Genomic DNA, 19,721 nt, shown 5'->3' with positions numbered 1-19,721 from the left:
ACGCTATATCCATTTATCCTATCCATGCCCCTCGTGATTTTATAAATCTGTGTGAGGTCACCCTTCAGCCTCCAATGCTCCAGGGAAAACAGCCCCAGCCTATTTAACCTCTCCCCATAGCTCAAACTGATGGAAAAGGAGAACCCATGGATTCAAGAATGGCTGGAAATGCTGTCAAGGAGCTAGCCAGGTGATATTCCTGCACCGTTGCTGCATTGGCCACTTTCGTATGGTCCACATGCTTGTTCAGGGCCGACGTACTTACCTGAACTTTGTACGTCACTGGATCTGACCTCACGTCGACCATATCACTTCCCCATGCAGGGCCATTCCCGTGGTTCGGACTGCAAACTCCATTCCCTAAAGTAAACTGCCTCACTCTTGCTTTGTCTTCTGTCCAGCTTTGGCGTTTCCTGATGCTATCTCACCCTCGTTACAATCAATGGTAACTGAACCAGCTGTTTCTCATAAGAGATTGGAACCAAAGTCTTACCCTTAATTTGTAAAGGATCCTGGTATAGGATACATCAGATTAAAATTGTTTTCATTCTTTCATGGGATGAAAACATTGCCTGCCAAAGTAAATGTTTTTTGTCCAAGCTTAGTTGCCCTTGAGAAGGTAATTGGGAGAAACCTGAAGCCACATTTAAAAATACAGTATTGTTAGTGTCTTGAAAAATGTTCATATTACAGAGGAGGAATTACTGGATGTCTTGAAACGCATAAAAGTGGATAAGTCCCTAGGACCTGATCAGGTGTACCCTAGAACTCTGTGGGAAGCTAGGGAAGTGATTGCTGGGCCTCTTGCTGAGATATTTGTATCATCGATAGTCATATGTGAGGTGCTGGAAGACTGGAGGTTGGCTAATGTGGTATCACTATTTAAGAAAGATGGTAAGGACAAGCCAGGAAACTATAGACCAGTGTGTTTGACGTCGGTGGTGGGCAAGATGTTGGCGGAAATCCTGAGGGACAGAACATACACGTATTTGGAGTGGCAATGACTGATTAGGGATAGTCAACATGGCTTTGTGCGTGGGAAATCATGTCTCACGAAATTGGTTGAGTTTTTTGAAGAAGTAACAAAGAGGATTGATAAGGGCAGTATGGCGGACATGATCTATATGGACTTCAGTAAGGCATTCAACAAGGTTCCCCATGGGGGACTGATTAGCCAGGTTAGATCTCATGGAATACAGGGAGAACAAGCCATTTGGATATAGAACTGGCTCATAGGTAGAAGACAGAGAGTGGTTTTGGAGGGTTGTTTTTCAGACTGGAGGCCTTTGACCAGTGGAGTGCCACTAGGATTGATACTGGGTCCAATATTTTCGCCATTTATATAAATGAGTTGGATGTGAGCATAGGAGGTATAGTTAATAAGTTTGCAGATGACACCAATAGTAGAGGTATAGTGGACAGTGAAGAAGGTTACCTCAGATTACAACAGGATCTTGATCAGATGGGTCAATGGGCTTAGGAGTGGCAGATGGAGTTTAATTCAGATAAATGTGAGGTCCTGCATTTTGGGAAAGCAAATCTTAGCAGGACTCATACAATTAAAAGTAAGGTCCTAGGGAGTGTTGCTGAACAAAGAGACCTTGGAGTGCAGGTTCATAGCTCCTTGGAAGTAGGGTTACAGGTGGAAAGGATCGTGAAAAAGGCGTTTGGTATGCTTTCCTTTATTGGTCAGAGTATTGAGTACAGGAGTTGGGAGGTCATGTTGCGGATGTACAGGACATCGGTTAGGCCACTGTTGGAATATTGCATGCAAGTCCAATCTCCTTGCTATTGGAAAGATGTTGTGAAACTTGAAAGGGTTCAGAAAAGATTTATAAAGGTGTTGGCGGTGTTGGAGGTTTTGTGCTATAGGGAAAGGTTGAACAAGCTGGGGCTGTTTTCCCTGGAGTGTTGGAGGCTGAGCGGTGACCTTATAGAGGTTTATAAAATCATGACAGGCATGGATAGGGTAAATAGTCAAGGTCTTTCCATGGGGTGGGGGAGTCCAGAACTAGATATAAAAGAGAGCTCAGGGGCAACTTTTTCACGCAGAGGGTGGTATGTGTATGGAATGAGCTGTCAGAGGAAGTGGTGGAGGCTAGTATAATTGCAACATTTAAAAGGCATCTAGATTACAAATGGGACTAGATTACAAAGTTAAAAATCACACAACACCAGGTTATAGTCCAACAGGTTTATTTGGAAGCACTAGCTTTCGGAGCACCGCTCCTTCATCAGGTGGTTTGTGGAGTATAAGATTTTATAGCTAAAGTTTACAGTGTGATCTAACTGAAAATATTAATTGAAAAAAACCTGGATTGTTTATTAAGTCTCTCATCTTTTAGAATGGGCATGTTGGTTTCAGTTCTTTCATAACTAAATTCCAGAACTTTCTTAAAGTTACATTCTCAAGTAAACTTTAACAATAGGTGCCATGGTGGCCTAGATAATGCATTGAAGGTGTGAAGTGCCCTGTGTGTGGCTGTATAGACTACTCTCCCCATCTCCCCTTCTCCTTTATCTGTAGTGCCCACTACATCCCCCCCCTCCCCCCATCCAATCCTGAAGAAGGGTTATACTCAAAACACTGACTTCCCCACCTCCTGATACAACCTGGCTTGGTGTGCTTTCCCAGCCTTCTGTTTGGCTTCATGATAATCTCAGTCAATGTAGGAACTGATCCCATACTGTTGCTGTTATTTTGCATTACAAACCAGCCATCCAGCTAGCTGAGCTAACAGCTCCCAATTAGTCAGAGTTGCTGTGGCAACATACACTTTTCCATGAATATTTTAGCCTGGAATAATGGATATTGATGGTGGGGGCTCTATTTTCTTTCCATCACACAGAAGACCAGGAATTTCCCACTTTTACTGCTTACCACTGGTCTATATTGGAAGGATTAACAAGTTAGTACTCAATGTGTCAGTCTGTGTTAGGAGTGCATTTCTTTGGCCATTTAAGGTTTGGAAGGGAACTTGAACCCAGAGCTTCTGGCTCAGAGACAAACATGCTACTCGCTGCACTATAAGACCTCCCAAACCCCTAGTCATTCATTCATTTTGAATTATCCATGGACTACGTGCATCTTTCTCAACCTCTCGACCTACATTTTATAGGACCTTAATCATTGGTCTTGCTGTCTTGGCTGGGTAGAATGCTTGAAGATATGATAGTGTCCGTTATAATGATTGCTGTGTCCGTTATAATGATTGCTGTGTCTGTTCTAATGATTGCTATGTCCTAATTACCTTTGGAAGAAATTATAGGAAGAATCAGGATGGCCACCAATGGTCAAGATAAAGAAAGGCAAGATTATAAAATAGACCATGCACTTTCTGAGCAAGATTAGTCATGCCATAAGGATTTGCAAAGCAAGCCAGTGTAGGAAGAACACTATTAAATCGAGGAGATCTCTTGAGTGGCAGCAGGTCTCCAACCTTATACTAATTAATGTTCTTCCCAGTTCAAACTTCAAGTTGCATCATTGTGAGATGAATATTTGAACTGTGTGGCTGGCTCCTGTTGTCTGTGGTTGCGTTGGACTTGGATGGTGGCTTCCTGAGCCAAGCTATTTCAAATGAGACCTTTATGTTAATGTTTCTGGTCGCATACTATTAATTGAACATCAAGCTTTGTGTCGCAAATGCAAAGTTTTTCAATGGAGTTGTGTTTTTCAGTTTCAGTTGTATGGGAGAGGTTTTTGAAAAGACCTGTTTCTCTGTAGGCACAGTCAAAAAATATTTTGGCTGGAACAATGCATTCAGTTGATATAAAGGAACCATCACGTGGAATTTCCAAAGGTAGCTCTGGACTTCTGGAGAAATACTGTAGATAGGGAGTTAAACATTCACACATTCTCTAGAGATGCTTCAAACATCCTATTGCAGAATGAGTGTTGTAAAATTATTGTCTGTGATATTCATGAAACAGAGACATCTCCCTGTTCACCTTCAAATTGTTGTATCATTGTGTTGGACTAGGAGGGAGATTAATATCTCATGATTAGGTTAATTTACTCGCAATCATGCAATCAAAATATAGAGCAACAAACCTAAGCCAGGTGGCATGGTGGCTCAGTGGTTAGCACTGCTGCCTCACAGCACCAGGGTCCCCGGTTCAATTCCAGCCTCTGGTGACTGACTGTGTGGAGTTTGCACATTCTCCCCGTGTCAGTGTGGGTTTCCTCCGGGTACTCCGGTTTCCTCCCACAGTCCAAAGATGTGCAGATCAGATGAATTGTCCATAGTGTTAGATGCATTAGTCAGAGGGAAATGGGGCTGGGTGGGTTACTCTTCGGAGGGTCAGTGTGGACTTGTTGGGCCGAAGGGCCTGTTTCCACACTGTAGGGAATCTAATCTAATCTAATCATGATGTGATTTAATTGTAACCTATGTAAAGCTGCAGCTGGAGAGAGAAAGCACCTGAATGATACTCTCAAGTGCCTCACTGCCAAAGTGTGACATTCCCACAGACACTTGGGTCTCACTGGCTCAACACTGTCCAAAGTGGAGGAGGAGCAGCCGCGAGGCACCGAGCACCTTGAGACGTGCCCCATCGGGAAAAAATGGAAGCCAGGGAAAAACAGCGAATGGAGTTTGTTGCCACACCAATACCTCACCCACCCCTTTGTGTGATGTCCCAAGTGTAACAAAGCGTGTGGTAACTGTATGGGTCTGTAGAGCCACCTATGTACTCACCCTGAGAGTGTGAAAGAGTCATCCTCATCTGTGAGGGACCACCAGTGGTAGTGTAGATTTTAGTACTTCATTAGAAGCTGACTCTGCTTGGTCTCATGTGACAATAAAGTGCACTGTGGGATTTCACTGAGCTACATAGCAGGAACTTTCAACCTTCAATGTTGAAGATGCTCAAAACTCAGTCTGTTGAATTCTTATTAAAATACATGGTGTAATCAATAAACAAACACTAACAAGGATTTATTGCAGGAAGGGAGGGAGGAAAAAATTAAACAGTTGTGTTTGACATTAACTTTGTTTAATTTGTAACATTTTAGAACATGAACAATTTCATGTGGCTAAATGTAATTTAGTATTTTTGTATCTTTGTATCAGAGTTAACCTTGTAACAACATGTGCTTAGGTTTGTAGCTCTATAGTCCTTTAGACTTTTATCACATGATTGTGTAATGACTGAATGTATAAGGATATTTCTTTATTTCACCTTTTATGCACTGTTCACATTATACACACACTGTTTAACAGAAATACCACATCCTTTGTAATCTTTAATGCGAGTAATCTGTGATTTTTTGTATTAGCTCCATATAGTTTTAAGTTTAGAAGCAACATTTCCGCTATATCCTGTTTTATAAATGAATAAACTCCTTCCAGGCAACCACAACCACCTCACCTTGCAGATGGCCTCTAAAACCAGTCACTGATAAGGTGTTTACTTTGTTAGTAAGGTAATTTGTTTTAACTCTTACCAATTAAGGAAAATTGAGATGAAGAGCTTGGATGAACAATCACAGGGACATGACACTATTGTGCCTACCACACAGTGTGTTTTAACTCTACTATCTGGCCAAAAAAACTGAGTCGACTCTTCATAGTAATAAATGATAACATTCACTCAACACAATTAATATTATAATAATAAAATCCACAATAAACTAACAATTTACACTATACAACTAATCAACCACCTTGTGCTTTAACTTAACTCCAGATGATCACTGCCACCACACTAGACCTTGGCCTTGATCCACGTGACCATGATCATCTTTTGCTGCCAGTGCTCCCAGGGGTATCTTCTCTTCATGGTGGTTGGTCTTGAGATACCATCCCTGAGGATGGTTTTGCAGTGATACTTTGAAGTCTTTGTGTCCTTTTGGGAGGGTCTTCGGTGTCCACCAACACATCGATCAGGGCCCGAGCACCCTGATCAGTCAGACCAAAGGGTGACTGATGGCAGGGTGGTCCTTGAACATCCATTCCTGGAGATGTTGGGGGCACATAGGTCAGGTCGCCCCTTTCCAAATAAGACTGTGAGGCATCCTTTTGTCTGATGAACAACTCAATGTTTACGATTGTCCTGGGGATGGCATTCAGGTCAATTCCATTCAATTCAAATTCAAGTGTATATTGTGTTGCCTGCAATAGTTAAATCAGTTATATACTGTCTGTTTGTAGCTGCAGCCTGTCTGGATTCTGCAGCTTGTTTATTTCAGTGTCATTGAGCACAGTCACTTCGGTCAAAGTTTGTCTCAATTTCTCATGTATTGTCCTTTTTCTCATAAGTCCATCATTTTGAGCAGCCCATCCGGCCACAACACCATGCAACCTCCTATCATGATGGCTCAATGGTTAGCATTGCTGCCTCTCAGTGCCAGGGACCTGGGTTTGATTCCACCCTTGAGTGACTGTCTTTGTGAAGTTCACATGTTCTCCCTGTGTCTGCATAGGTTTCCTCTGGGTGCTTTGGTTTATTCCCATGGCCTAAAGATGTGCAGATGAGATAGATTTGCTATGCTATGGTGTCCATGGGTGTGTAAATTAGGTGGATTAGCCACGGGAAATGCAGGGGTAGGAGAGTGGGTGGGTCTAGAAGGGCGATGTGGACTTGATGGGTGGACTGGCCTGCTTCCACACTACAGGGAATCTATGAATAAATGGGAAAGGCAGCTATCATAAATACCCTTTTGGAAAAATAATGGGTGGGGGTATAGATCATTAAAACCTTATTAAATAAATCAGGAGATAGGGGGAGGTCACACCCATCAACGTCCATCAACTTCAAATCCAACCACCGATTGATCATGCCCCATTTAAATCAATTAGAAATTAGCATTGCCTCACCAAGAATTAAAGATGTCGTACATTTTGCAATGGCCATGAAAGGGTTAATAAGCAGATTTCAGGGGCCGCAGCTCACATATCAAGTTTGAAAAGGGAATAATAGAGCCTGCTCTCCTGTTGGAAGCAGAATACACCGGTGGTGTTGGCGATAGATCAGAGTCTAAGTGTTGACTGCATGTCCTAAGCCAAACTAGAAAGCAGAAATCATAACAAGTCTGCAAAATCATCATCCTGTTTGACAGGTATGTACTTTAAGTAATGTCATCTCAGTTACCACCTCCTGTTGCCTTAGTGGTTAAATTCCCAAAGGAACAATCAGATGTTTTGTTTTCAGATTAAATTGTGACTTATACCTTACAACTGCACTAAAGCCTCAGTGGGTCGGTGTGGACCTGTTGGGCCGAAGGGCCTGTTTCCACACTGTAAGTAATCTAATCTAATCTAATCTAATCTATGTCAGAAGGACAGCAAACAGAAAATTTCACCATTCCTCCAGCTGTGATATTGATAAACTAAATGTGTGTTAGTAAGGAGTGAAGAGATTGTGTATACAAATTATTCCTTTACTGGTATAAATATAACAATTTGCGTGAATTCATATTCCTCTTTACTCATTATTTTTCTATGTCTAATACATACAAAATATCAATGATGCTCACCTATTTTCATACATGAAATCAAAACAACATATACAATATTACACAAATGTGTAACTTTGCATTGAAGAAAAAAAATCCACACAGTGGTTATTTGTTATTCTGTGGCTGTAGAAGTATTGACAGTACATCACCAGAAGTTATTTTCATTGTAACAGAACAGAATATTATTTTTACACGATGCTAATAGGCTTCATGGCTCGACAGAGACAGGATTTGATTAGAAATGGACGTAAATGAAGCAGGACATTTTAGGGAGAATGCACAAAAGCATGGTGAAAGTGGTGAGCTTTTCAGGAGGATCTCAAAGAAGAAAATGAGGGAAGGTTGTATGGAGAGGCCCAGTTGCAGAGGGTGGCACACAGATGGCTAAAATGTCAATTAAATCAATGGTGGGTTGAAGTGAATGAGTGATACACAAATGGCCAAATAAATGGAATGTGTGATGTTGGGTGGCTCCAGCAGGATAAAGGCATGTACAAGATTATGAAGCAGTGTAAACATGAGGTTGAGACACTGAGGGATCTGAAGCAACTAATTAGATGGCTCCAAGAACTTCATCTTCCTCATTGATCAGTCTGTGTGCAAAAGACGAGGCTGAAGCACTTACAAATATCTTTGGCCAGAATTGCTGAATTAATACTCCAACTTGGTCTTCCCTTTAAGATCCCAACATCACAGATGCCATTATTCAGCCTGACTTAATACATGCAAATCCAAGTAAAGGCTAATTGCATTGGATATGACAAAGACTACAGGCTGTGACAATAGCCCAAATGTAATACTGAGGACTTTTGCGCCAAAGATAGCTGTGTCTCAAGCCAACTTCTAGATCAGTTGTTAATTTTGAATTTTGAGACAGATAATTTTTTCTTCAACAAAGTATTAAGGGATATGAGCCAAAGACAGGAAAATGAAGTTAGGCCATTGATCAGCCATGATCTTATTGGATGGAGAAACAGAATCGAGGGGTTAATGGCCTCCTCCTGTTTCTGTGTTCCTAGCTGTTCCAGTACATCCACAACACTGGCATCTTCACAACAGGGTGGAAAATTTCCTTTCATTGTATTTTCTTTCTTCAAAAATAGGTCAAATCCAATCCAACCAATTAGCATTTAATATTCTACTCTCAGTCAGGATGAAAATGTTGGAAAGTATTTTCATCAGCACCATTAAACAACATTTACTCACTAATAACCTGTTCACTAATGCTCAGCTTTGGTTCCACCAGCAGATTTAGGCCTCAGTATACCACTTGTCCAAACATGGATAATTGAGTTGAATTTCAGAGGCATGATGAGAGTGACTGCCCTTGACAGGAAAGCAGTATTTGACCTAGGATGGCATCTCGGAGCCCTAGCAAAACTGAAATAATTGTTGAGCAGGGGAAACTCTCCATTGATAGGAGTCATGTCTGCCACAAAGGAAGATGGTTCTTGTTATGAGAAATACTTATTTGAGTCACAAGATACTACTGTATTAATTTTCCAGGGCAGTGTCTTCTGTCCTAGCAACTGCTTCATCAGCGACCTTCCCTCCATTATAACTCATGATTGCACAATGTTCAGTTCTATTTGACAGCATAGTAGGTGGTGTGCCATGTGGTCAAGGTAAGTACAAAGAGGTCATCAGAAGGGGGAAAATATTGAGGAATGTGTATTTAAAATGGGGGCAGGAGGGATGTTGAGAGGGAACTCTTATTGTGAGGGCAAGGCAAAAAGGTGAAACAGCAGAGATAGCTGAATGATGGCCTCACTCTTTGATAATGTAGTTCACAACTTCCTCCTGGTTATTGTTAGCTGTGACAATTGAGGGGGCAGGGAATATCAGGATAAACAGTCAGGCATTAGTGAAGAAAGGGTGATTTTTGCAAGACCAGATGATTCTGGAATACTGGATGGCTTTACCAAAGGAAAGAAGCTAAAACATGCATGTTTCCTCCACTCAAATCTCTACCCCTTGAGGCTGATGGACTGAAGGTGAAAGAGAGTTATATTATTAATAGGCACAACAACATCAGAGTGGGATGGACAGATACGTAAGCAGTCCCTGGAGGAATAATAGCAAATGCAGCGCTAAACACTAGGAAGTTGGTTTTTAGAAAATTTAGTTGTAAGTTGTTTCAGGACAGACATAGAAGGAAATGATGTTGTGAAGATGTGAATCTTCAGGAATACAAGGAAATTCATTGTAAGTGGCCTTGATTTTGACAGAGACCAAGGGAGCAGATAGGTCACAGGAGACTGCAAGGCTGTGGTTGTATGGAGATAATCAGGGAAGTATAAATAGAGGAACAGGTTTCAGAACTAAAGGAAGCCAGTGAATCCAGGGGAGGAAAAGCAAAGTGGGATGAGAAAAAGATTGAAACCACTGAGAATGAAGAGTTAATGCAGAATCATCAAGTGAAGATTAATTTTCTATTTTGATCCGATGCGATTTGTGTACCAAAATTCCACAACAGTTCAGACATTAAACTACAGTAACTTAAAAGGCAAATCATTATTACCTTTAATGTTATCAGAGGTTCAGAAAAGCCATGGGTATCTATAAAGTTCCATTATGGAAATAAGAAGAATTTAATCCAAAGAAAGTGTGTCTTCTCCCTGAGTAGATGTTATCTCGATAATCCAGTGTTTTTTCAGGAACTTCCTCATGTAATCGCTTATGTATTTCTGTTTTATTGAATGCATAGGGAAATTTTAGCTGTGAGACCTGAAGCCTAGGGTTGTCACAGATCAACATATTACACCTTTCCAGCTGTGGCATTTCCTTATTCTCTGAAGCATATGATGTATGTATGGGCTGCATATCACCAGATGCAAAATTGAATTCTCTACCACATTCGGGATCATTAATCTCAATCCTATTTGGTGAAGGTGGTTTGCTCAGAGATATCTGGTTCTGTTTTGTTGTAAAACCGGCTAACTTACTCTGTGGTAAATCTACATAGCTAATGTCATGTTGGACTGACTTTCGTCTCTTCCAAAGGGGCTGAGCATTCTCAGAATCTGTTATTTTGCAAGCTTGGTCCATATTGATAACCGGAGTTGCCCAACAATCCATCACCCTTTCTTTCTGATGTTGGTTAAATGCAGAGGGTTTTTCGGAATTTTTCATTTGCTGCACTTTATATCTTAACAAACGGATGTCATACTCAGGGCAGGAAGCACTCGATATAGCTGTTTGGCAACGCCTATTTTGCCAAGAAATTGGTTTCTCTTCCCTACATATTTTTACCTCATCATCTGGTTTTGAATCAGTTTCACATATGGGCGTTGGTGACTTGGCCTCGTGCACTGGTACACTTGGAGATTGATAACCAATGGCATCATCTGTGGAAACCTTACTGCTTTCCTTTTTCTTCATGGGCCGCAATGGTGGATTTGGCAAAAAGGCTGGATGAGACTGTTCTTTCTGTTGGAAAATTTAAAATAAAGTAAGGCAGTAGAATAAAATACTCAACATTTAGGTTGCTAGAAGATAGTTATTAATATTCATATCTACTGGTTTTAATTTTCTGCTCATTTCAAACAGATTGGACTTTACATTTTTACATGTCTAGATAGCAAAAGCTTGTGGTTGGTTAAAATAAGGTAATACATGATAGATCAATCACATATTCAACTCTATGTTTGCTAAAAACTCGAAAACTGAATAATTTACTCAATGGATATCAATGAGGAACAAGTAAACCATTCAAAACAATGCAACCAAACATCAAATAGTTTGTTTTATGTTGGAAAACTGTTTATCTCAAACTAGTAATATGCAGGAAATCTCAAAGTGGGAATTGTGGAGATGAGATTTAATGAATATGTAGATAAGCCTCTGAGATATCCTTGGCAGTCACTGTGTCCTCAGTACTCTTGTGATAACAGTCTGCAAGAAGATTGAGACTTGGACAGCTCACAGCATGGAGTTGTGCAGCTCTGTCTTCATGTACATATTGTCAACATTGTTATCTAAAAGATTGTTACCAAAAGTCTGCACTGGGCTTGTATGAAGAACCAAAAAAACCAAATTAAAACAGTATTCAACTTGAAATTTAATGAAAACACTCCAAGGTTGGGGGAAAGAGCAGGAGAGTGAGATTGCTTAGAGCTAATTTATTAAGTCAAAGAGTTAGTAAAAGGCATGACAGGCTAGAATGGCCTTTTTCTATGCTTTTTAATTCTCTTATGCATCTTCCAGTTCCGGAGTGAATAGACTTACATTATTAGCCACTAGTTACTAAACCTCCTGCCTCTTTACCAACTTTATTACATTCCTCCATAATTTTACAAAGTTCAGTTACAGTTTCCTTTAACTTCCTCTTTTCAAAGTACAACCTACCAAGTTTCTTTAGGCTCTTGAGTTAACTGAAGTCCCTTTTCCCTGATATTAATAATTCTTCTCTGCATTGTTCCCAAGGCCTCAATTGTTTGCCTGACATTGGATCCAATCCCACAGCTGGGGCCTAACCAGTGTTTTAAAAAGGCTTATCATAATCTCCTTGCTTCTGCGCCGCCTGTTTATAACTCCCAGGAAACAGTATGACATTTTAACAACCTTCTCAACATTACTTTTTGAAATCATTCTTCCGTGTGGGCTTTGCTGGCTAAGCCAGCAGTTATTGTGTTGTCAAATCCCACTGGAGAAGCTGGTGGTGAGCTGCCTACTTGAACGGATGCAGTGATATGGAGATAGAGACACAGATAGTGCTATTTGGAACTCCATGATGTGCACCCAATGCCAGAGAAGGAATGGTGATATAGTTCCAAGATAGTGTGTGGCTTGAAAGGAACTTGCTTCCATGCTGCTGCTGCTGCTCTTGCCTTTCTCGTTGGTAGCAGTTATGGTGGTGGTGAAGGTGGTGGACAGGATGCCAGTCAAGTGGATGCTTTTTATTGGACAGAGTCAAGGATATCTTGAGTGTTTTTGGAGCTGGACCCATCCCAGGCAAGTGGAGAGTATTTCATCACACTCCTAAATTGTACCTTGTAGATGGTGGATAGACTTTGGCAAGGCAAAAGATGAGTTACTTGTTGCAGAGTTCCCAGTCTCTGGACCTCATCCAAGTCACTTACATAAATCACAAATAGCTTAATGGCCAAACACTGATCCTTGCAGCACCCCACTGCCTGCTACTCAGAAAAAGACCCATTGATTGCCATATTGTTTCCTGTCTGTAAACCAATTCTCAGTCCATGTTAATATATAACCACTGACTCATGTGTTTTAACTTTGCCCATTAATCTCTTATGTGAGACCTTATGAAAACACTTCTGAAACTTCAAATACATCACATCCATTGGTTCTCATTTGTCTAGTCTACTAGATTCATCCTTAAAAAAATTTCCAATAGACTTGTTAAGCCTTTCATAAACCCATGCCAGCTTTGTTCAATCTAGTTAATGCTTTCCAAATGTTCTGCTTTCAGTATTTTTTAACTTTTCCATCAACCCACGCACCCCTGAGATCAATCTCGTCAACCTGTCTGAATTGTTTCCAATGCATTTCAATCCTTCTTTAAAATTAAAAGACTAAAACTGCACACCAGAAATGTGCCTCCTCATCCAATGGCTAATGGAGCTGCCTCTGGGGCCAGTTAAGGGCCTTATCCCACTGTCAGTGCCATTATAACCAGCAGCAAACAGGACATTAACTTAATAGATGGACAACTGATGAACCATAATCTTTATGTAGCCAGGCATCAAATTTGTCAAAAACACATCTATAAAGTGCCCTTGGATGCAATGGTGTTGTTATACTATTAGCACGAGTGTAGCTGTGTACAAAGTGTGTTATTAAACTCAGGGTAAGCCAGGGGCCTTGCAATCTTCTTTGCAATCTTCCTTGCAATCTCCCTTTCCCTGCAGTCAGGGGAGGGGTGGGGACAAGGGTATGGAGAAGGTAAGGGCTTTTTATTCAGGCACTTTATAGCCTATAAAGGGCCCCCTGTCAACAATGATATCAATCCAGCCATACCCTTAATGTCTTCATCCATCACCTCCATTCCTCAGTTGCTGTGGCAAATGCAGACTCCACTTACCTTGTTGATGGGGTAGGATTTTCCCATGCAATCCTCAGTTTCCTCTCTCACTATTCCCAAACCACTGTTCATAACATGTAATTAGGGGTTCCACACTGCTGAGACAGACTCTGCCTAGTATTCCAACTATCTTCACTATCCCCAGTACCAGCGTAAAATTCTACGCAGTGAAAGCAGACAATGAACTGAGGTTATGTAGATGAACAGAGGTATCTCTGCTTGGATTTAGGGGAAATAAACTTGGAGACTGCATCGACATAGATAAGGTGAGGCGTGGTGTTCTAAAAATGCTACAAACAGCTTTGTCTTAAATTGTCAACAAGGGAGTTCACATGATGGAAGACCACTGAAAGAAAGCTTAATTTAAAAAAAAACTTTCTAGAGAGGTTCAAGAACTATGACTTAGACAAAGAGCTAAGTGTATGATTCAGCGTTGCACTTTTAAGAGAATCTTCATTTCAATACAGCAACACAGGTCAGTGCCTTAAAAAGGTTATTAAAGAGAGAGCACACAGGAGATCTTTTTTGCAGTCGGGAGCTGAGATCCCTTACTGATCCTCTGATGAAAAATCTGCAATCAACATAAGCTGGGCCCTTCAAATTTCCTTTCACACCCGTCAGAAATTTAGCTGTACCTCTACCAATGTCATCTACTGCATTCATTGCACCCAGTGTGGTCTCCTCTGCATCTGGGAGACAGGACGCCTTCTTGCTGATCATTTCAGAGAACATCTCTGGGACATCCGCACCCACCAACCCAACCGCCCTGTGGCTGAACACTTCAACTTCCCCTCCCGCTCTGTCAAGGACATGCAGGTCCTGGGCTTCCTCCACCGCCAAACCCTTACCACTGACGCCTGAAGCAGGAACGCCTCATATTCCACCTTGGGAGCCTGAAACCATATGGGATAAATATGGATTTCAGCATTTCCCCTCCCCTCCACATTACCTCAGTCCCAAGTCTATAACTCAGCACCGCCCTTTGGACCCATATATCACTCCACCTCCTAACCTATCACCTTCTCTCTCACCTTCATCCACCTATCACTTTCCCAGCCATCTTACCCCCACACCCAACCCCACCCCCCTCCCATTTATCTCTCAGCCCCGACCCACAAGCCTCATTCCTGATGAAGGGCTTATACATGAAACATCGATTTTCCTGCTCCTCAGATGCTGCCTGACCTGCTGTGCTTTTCCAGCACCACACTCTTGACAATTCAGATGACTGTATGAGTAAACCCCTGAAAGCTTATTGGAACATTTTGATGCCAGATATCATTGAAGTATGTATTTGCTGCACGGAAAGTACCAAAGCATTTCATATTTATCATTATTTTTCTTTTGTTTTTCTCTGTCTGGTAAATCTGCAATCATTTTGCATACCATTTTGAAATCTTGCTAATCTTAATTTACTGAAAATCGGAACAAATAAACTAATGCCTTGAAGTATAACAACGTTTTGAGTAAGCCATCAATTTTTTCTCCTGTAATTCAATGTCAAAATTACAAACCAGAGTGTGTGTTTCAAAATGTAAAGACATAAACCTTATAAAAGTTTAAATCTGCTTCCACCACTTTTTAGGAGCATATTTCAAATAGATAGAAAACTCTCCTGTAACCCATAGATAGCTTGCCATTATCTTAAATCTGTCATCTGGGTATTAAATCTCCTGGCCATTAAAATAGTGCCAACCCAATTACTTTATCAAACTGCTCAGAAGTTTGAATATCTCTATCAAATCACCCTTTATAACTTAAGGAGAACAATACTAGCCTCTCTACTCTTCTACATAAAGTCCTTTATCCAGGGTATCAATCTTGCTAATCTCCTCTGCACCCTCCTTAAAGCTTTGATATTCTTCCTAAGGTATGCTGCCCAATATTCTAGAGGTTTACATTTGGCTTCAAGGAGATTTCTTGTCATTGGGAAAGGTTCATAGTTTAAGATTTGACTAGTTCAAAAGTTAGAGAAAATAGCAAAATGCATTAGAACTTTCAGAGGACTACAGAATTGGAGAAGATATATATGGTGACTTAAAACATGAGGAGAGTTTGTTGGGAATGTAAAGAGATGAAGCCCAGGGAGCAGAGGAAGTGCACAAATCTCCAAATAACTCATTAAACCAACTTTTCAAAGTCTTGCCCAAATGGGGAAATCTGCAGGTTGCACATTAATTGGCCTATCACCCAGCTCAGTATCCATCAAATCAAAGAGGAACAAGTCATCGTCAATGCCAGGGGACTGCCTGAGAAGAAAGCTGATTTTTAAGAGCATCAGCTGAGGCAATATTAAAGGAGTTGGGTTTATTACATTGGGCTTCTCGAAGGGAAGATCTCATAATGGACAAAACAAATGGCAGCACCATCAATATTCTCCAACCATGCCTCTGGAAATGAGTGATGAAGGTATGGTGTTCTTAGGAAGGCAGCTGGGTGTATGAAGTTGTAGGACTAATCGAGGATCAAGCTCCTTTCTGACTTATCTGAAACAAAACTGTTTTTCTCCTGAAGGATTAATTTCCCTTTGAATTTGTTCACTTTTTTGAATTTCTTTATCTCTATGCACCCATCCAAATTGAATTCAAATTAGAAGCTAAAGCTAACTTATTTTAATTGCTATTGACTTGGAGGAAACACAATTACAGAAGAAAATATTCTTTTTTTGTTTAAAGCTAAGCGTTAGGCATCATCGAGGAAGACAGCAAAAAGCAAAACGGACAGAAGAGGATTATATGCCTGTTATGGAATATAAAAGGTCTTCTACGCTGTATTCCATCCAAGCAATATCTAGGTATGAAAGACAAAATCTTCTCTCATTATTGTCACAGTGAAACAAACCTGAATGTGAATTTTCCTGAGAGCATAGATAGGGCTGCCATCTAATGGCCACACTGCAACATCACAGCTCTCTGTGTATTTATCAGGTGATGAAGATCTCTTTCACAGCACAAATGGATTACTGTGACACATATTGAGTGTCAAATTCTGATTCATTTTCTATGTGTCTATACTGCATAAATTCTGCAGTGCACAGCATACTGTTCATTTCAAGAGCTCAATTGCAAGTCAGTTGAAGCAGGGTTGCTTGTAAATATATCTCAGATTAGAAAGAAAACGTTTTCTGGAAACAGTCTTAAAAATTGTTCAATAGTGAGTGAAACCAAACTTTGGACTCAGATATTTTTGTCACTTATGGAATGAGATCTTAACGTTCAGTCAGGAGCTTTCCTTACACCATTTAATTTTTTTTCTTTCTTTTTTAAAAATGTTAATTTTTTTATATATATTAACCCCCACACTACCACCCAACTGCGGTAGTGCTTATTTTTTCCCCAGCACCCATGGGTGTGTGTGTGCAGGTGTGAGACACAGTGAAAGACACGAGGTACATGAATCTTTATTCAATTTACACCACCAGGATGATAGGAAAACACCCGAGTGGCCAGTGACAAGCACTGCCCTTCACATCAAAGCGCAAGTGCAGGTACCGAATCTTGAAGTGGTTTAGTTTTAATTGCTTCTCAGGCAGGGTCCACTGACCAGAAGCGTTAACTCTGATTTCTGTTCACAGGTGCTGCCAGACCTGCTAAGCTTTTCCGCCAGTTTCTCTTTTTGTTAGTTTTAACATTCTGATTTGGATAAAATCAAAGAACTTTGCAAGGCCCTGGCTTACCCTGAGTTTGGTAACAGACTTTGTACACAGCCACACCAGTACTAATACCATCGCATCCAAAGGCACTTTATACATGTGTTTTCCGACAAATTTGATGTCTGGTTACATAAAGATAATTTAGTACAGTAATCAAAAACACAGTCAACGAAACAGGTTTTAAAAAATGACTTCAAGAGGGACACTCCTCAGATATTGAAGCAATTCACATCTAAATGCAGCAAGACCAGGACAAATAGCAAGTAACATATGCACCACAAAACTAACAGGAAATGGGAAAATTGAGATATTGTTCCTTGACATTCAATGGCATTACCAACATTCTGGGGATTACACTGACCAGAAACTGAACAGGACTAACTATATGGCATACAAAAGAAATTAAGGATAGTATTACATTCAAAGAGGAGATATATGCAATTGACAGAAAAAGCAGCAAGGCTTCAGGATTGGAAGTGTTTTAGAATTCACCAAAAAGGCCAAAAAGGTTGGTCAAGGAGGGGAAAATACAGTATGAAAGTAAAATTTCACAAAACATAAAAACTGATTGGAAAAACTCTGAAGAGTGAAAGATTAGTACAAACAAATGTAGAAACCTGGGGAAATTATAATGGAGAACAAAGATATGGCAGACAAAATGAATGCATACTTTAGTTCTGCTTTCATGAGACAGGACACAAATAACCTCAGAAATGTTAGGAAACCTACAATGTAGAAAGAGGTGAACGGTTAAGATGAATTTCACAGCTGAGAGCTTTAATGCACAAATATCATTGCAATTAAAATTAGGAAACTAGAATTACAAGACTGCAGCTACGTCTGAGGTTTTTAAGAATGGAGATGATTGCAAAGATGATGAAGGCTGTTGAAAGACAGGAATCCGATATAGGACAAGCACACTGATGATGGATTTTTGGGGACGTGGTCAGCATTAGGGTATAGGCAGCAGAGTTTACATTTACTGGATTTGGAAGATGGGGTGCACTCTCATCTGAGTCAGGACATTCTGACTTCCAATCACAATGGAGAACTTTGAGCACAAGAATGTAGGTTGACACCTTGACGCAGTACTGAGGGAACACTGCACTCTCCGAGGTGCAATCTGTCAGATGATATGTCGACTTGCATTTCCAAAATATCACCCATCTCCATCCCAATCTGACTCCCAATGCTTCAAACTCTTACTGACCTCTGTGCCTTCTCTAAACTAGACTTCCTGCTGTGCTCACCTACATTTTGAACTTGTGACTGTGACATACATTGAGAAATATGCTAAATTGAAGGCATTGTATAAACATCATTATTATAGTTCTGCAAACAATTATTCTTACATGAAGGCAAAACACAGGAAAGTTTCACCATGCAGAATGTCACCATATTGCTTACCAAATGCTCAGGTAAAAAGATAATTTTCTTTTTGGGTCAGGTCCCTGATGTTGAGACCATTCCTGGGTTCTGAACCTGTGTTGTGTTGGGGGCTGAGGTCAATTTGTCACCTGAATCTCTACCTGCCATTAAAATAAGGCTGGAGGAAGGTTCTGGAAGCTCTAGGGTTGCCTTCCAGCTCAAAGAGATCAGCAGACCCATCAGCAGAGGTGGGAGTGGCCACTTTAAATGGGAAACAGAAGACTCATGAGGCAGATATTTCTTGAGACTTGGTAATAAAAATAAATTTTGCTGGACACAAGGATCAGACTTTTCTTTGAAGGTGAGGACAGCTAGTGAAATAAGTCATACAGACCACTGGCTATGCCAATGTCACCTCCATGCATTGGCTGGGCTTTGGAAAACATGTGTCCCAACTATGACTACAGACTTCCAGTTGATGCCTCCCCAGTGTCCCTAATAGGCCACTTAAGGGCCTTTATTTGTTTTTCTGTGGGAGTTTAAACATCACTCTTTACCACCGCCCCTCTCTCTACCCATCCTCAATCATTCAGTTTTAAAATTGCCCAGAGAAGGGACTGTGTCAGAATGGGTTATGCCAATCTCCGGGGCCAATTTTCCAGCCCTCCTGCCTCTGTCTGCTCCCAGCTCTGACACAAATCAAAAGTTATGCTCAATGTGGCGACATAGAAATGGGATATTGGGCTGTAATGCTTGTTTTTTTTTTGACAGATGTTAGCCCAGGAATTGCACAGTTTTGGCCAGCGAGACCAGGAATTTGAGGTAGGATGGGCTCTGTTCAATCCTCACCAGGTGGTGGGTGCTGCTGCTTCTCAGAGAGAAGACATTGGACTGATAGGATAATGTCAGCTGGTCTAAGTCCTTTCAGACTTTCCAATGTGAATTTCCATGGAGCAGAGTACAGGGTATGTCAGGTATAAGTCCCAGTGGGGCATGGCAGCATTTTAAGAGCTGATTCCTCTTGAAATGCTGTTAAAAAAAATGGTAAATCCAAATGTTGTTCTTTAAGTCTTTCATTTTTTTACGTTAGCCAGTTTAATTACCTTCATGATAATGGAGTAAATCACTTGAATTACATTTGTCCCCCTCTGCCAAATGCTGGAAAGACTTGTCCACCTGCTTGAATCGCCTGA

General features: G+C 40.8%; 1 protein-coding gene across 1 annotated transcript in view; it reads right to left on the bottom strand.

Annotated features, from left to right (window-relative positions):
• Positions 1-7,437: 7,437 nt before the first annotated feature.
• Positions 7,438-19,721, bottom strand: part of LOC140480353 (sperm-associated microtubule inner protein 4) — a 59,063-nt gene continuing 46,779 nt past the window's right edge. Inside the window, exon 9 of the mRNA XM_072575104.1 lies at positions 7,438-10,891. Within this exon, the coding sequence (XP_072431205.1) occupies positions 10,022-10,891 (870 nt within the window). The 3' untranslated portion in view covers positions 7,438-10,021. The remainder of the gene's footprint in view (positions 10,892-19,721) is intronic.

This window comes from Chiloscyllium punctatum, chromosome 8 (assembly GCF_047496795.1).
Source record: "Chiloscyllium punctatum isolate Juve2018m chromosome 8, sChiPun1.3, whole genome shotgun sequence".
In the NCBI taxonomy this organism is placed as follows: Eukaryota; Metazoa; Chordata; class Chondrichthyes; order Orectolobiformes; family Hemiscylliidae; genus Chiloscyllium; species Chiloscyllium punctatum.
The sequence above is the reverse complement of the archived record's forward strand: the minus strand, read 5'-3'. Positions and strand labels throughout refer to the sequence as shown.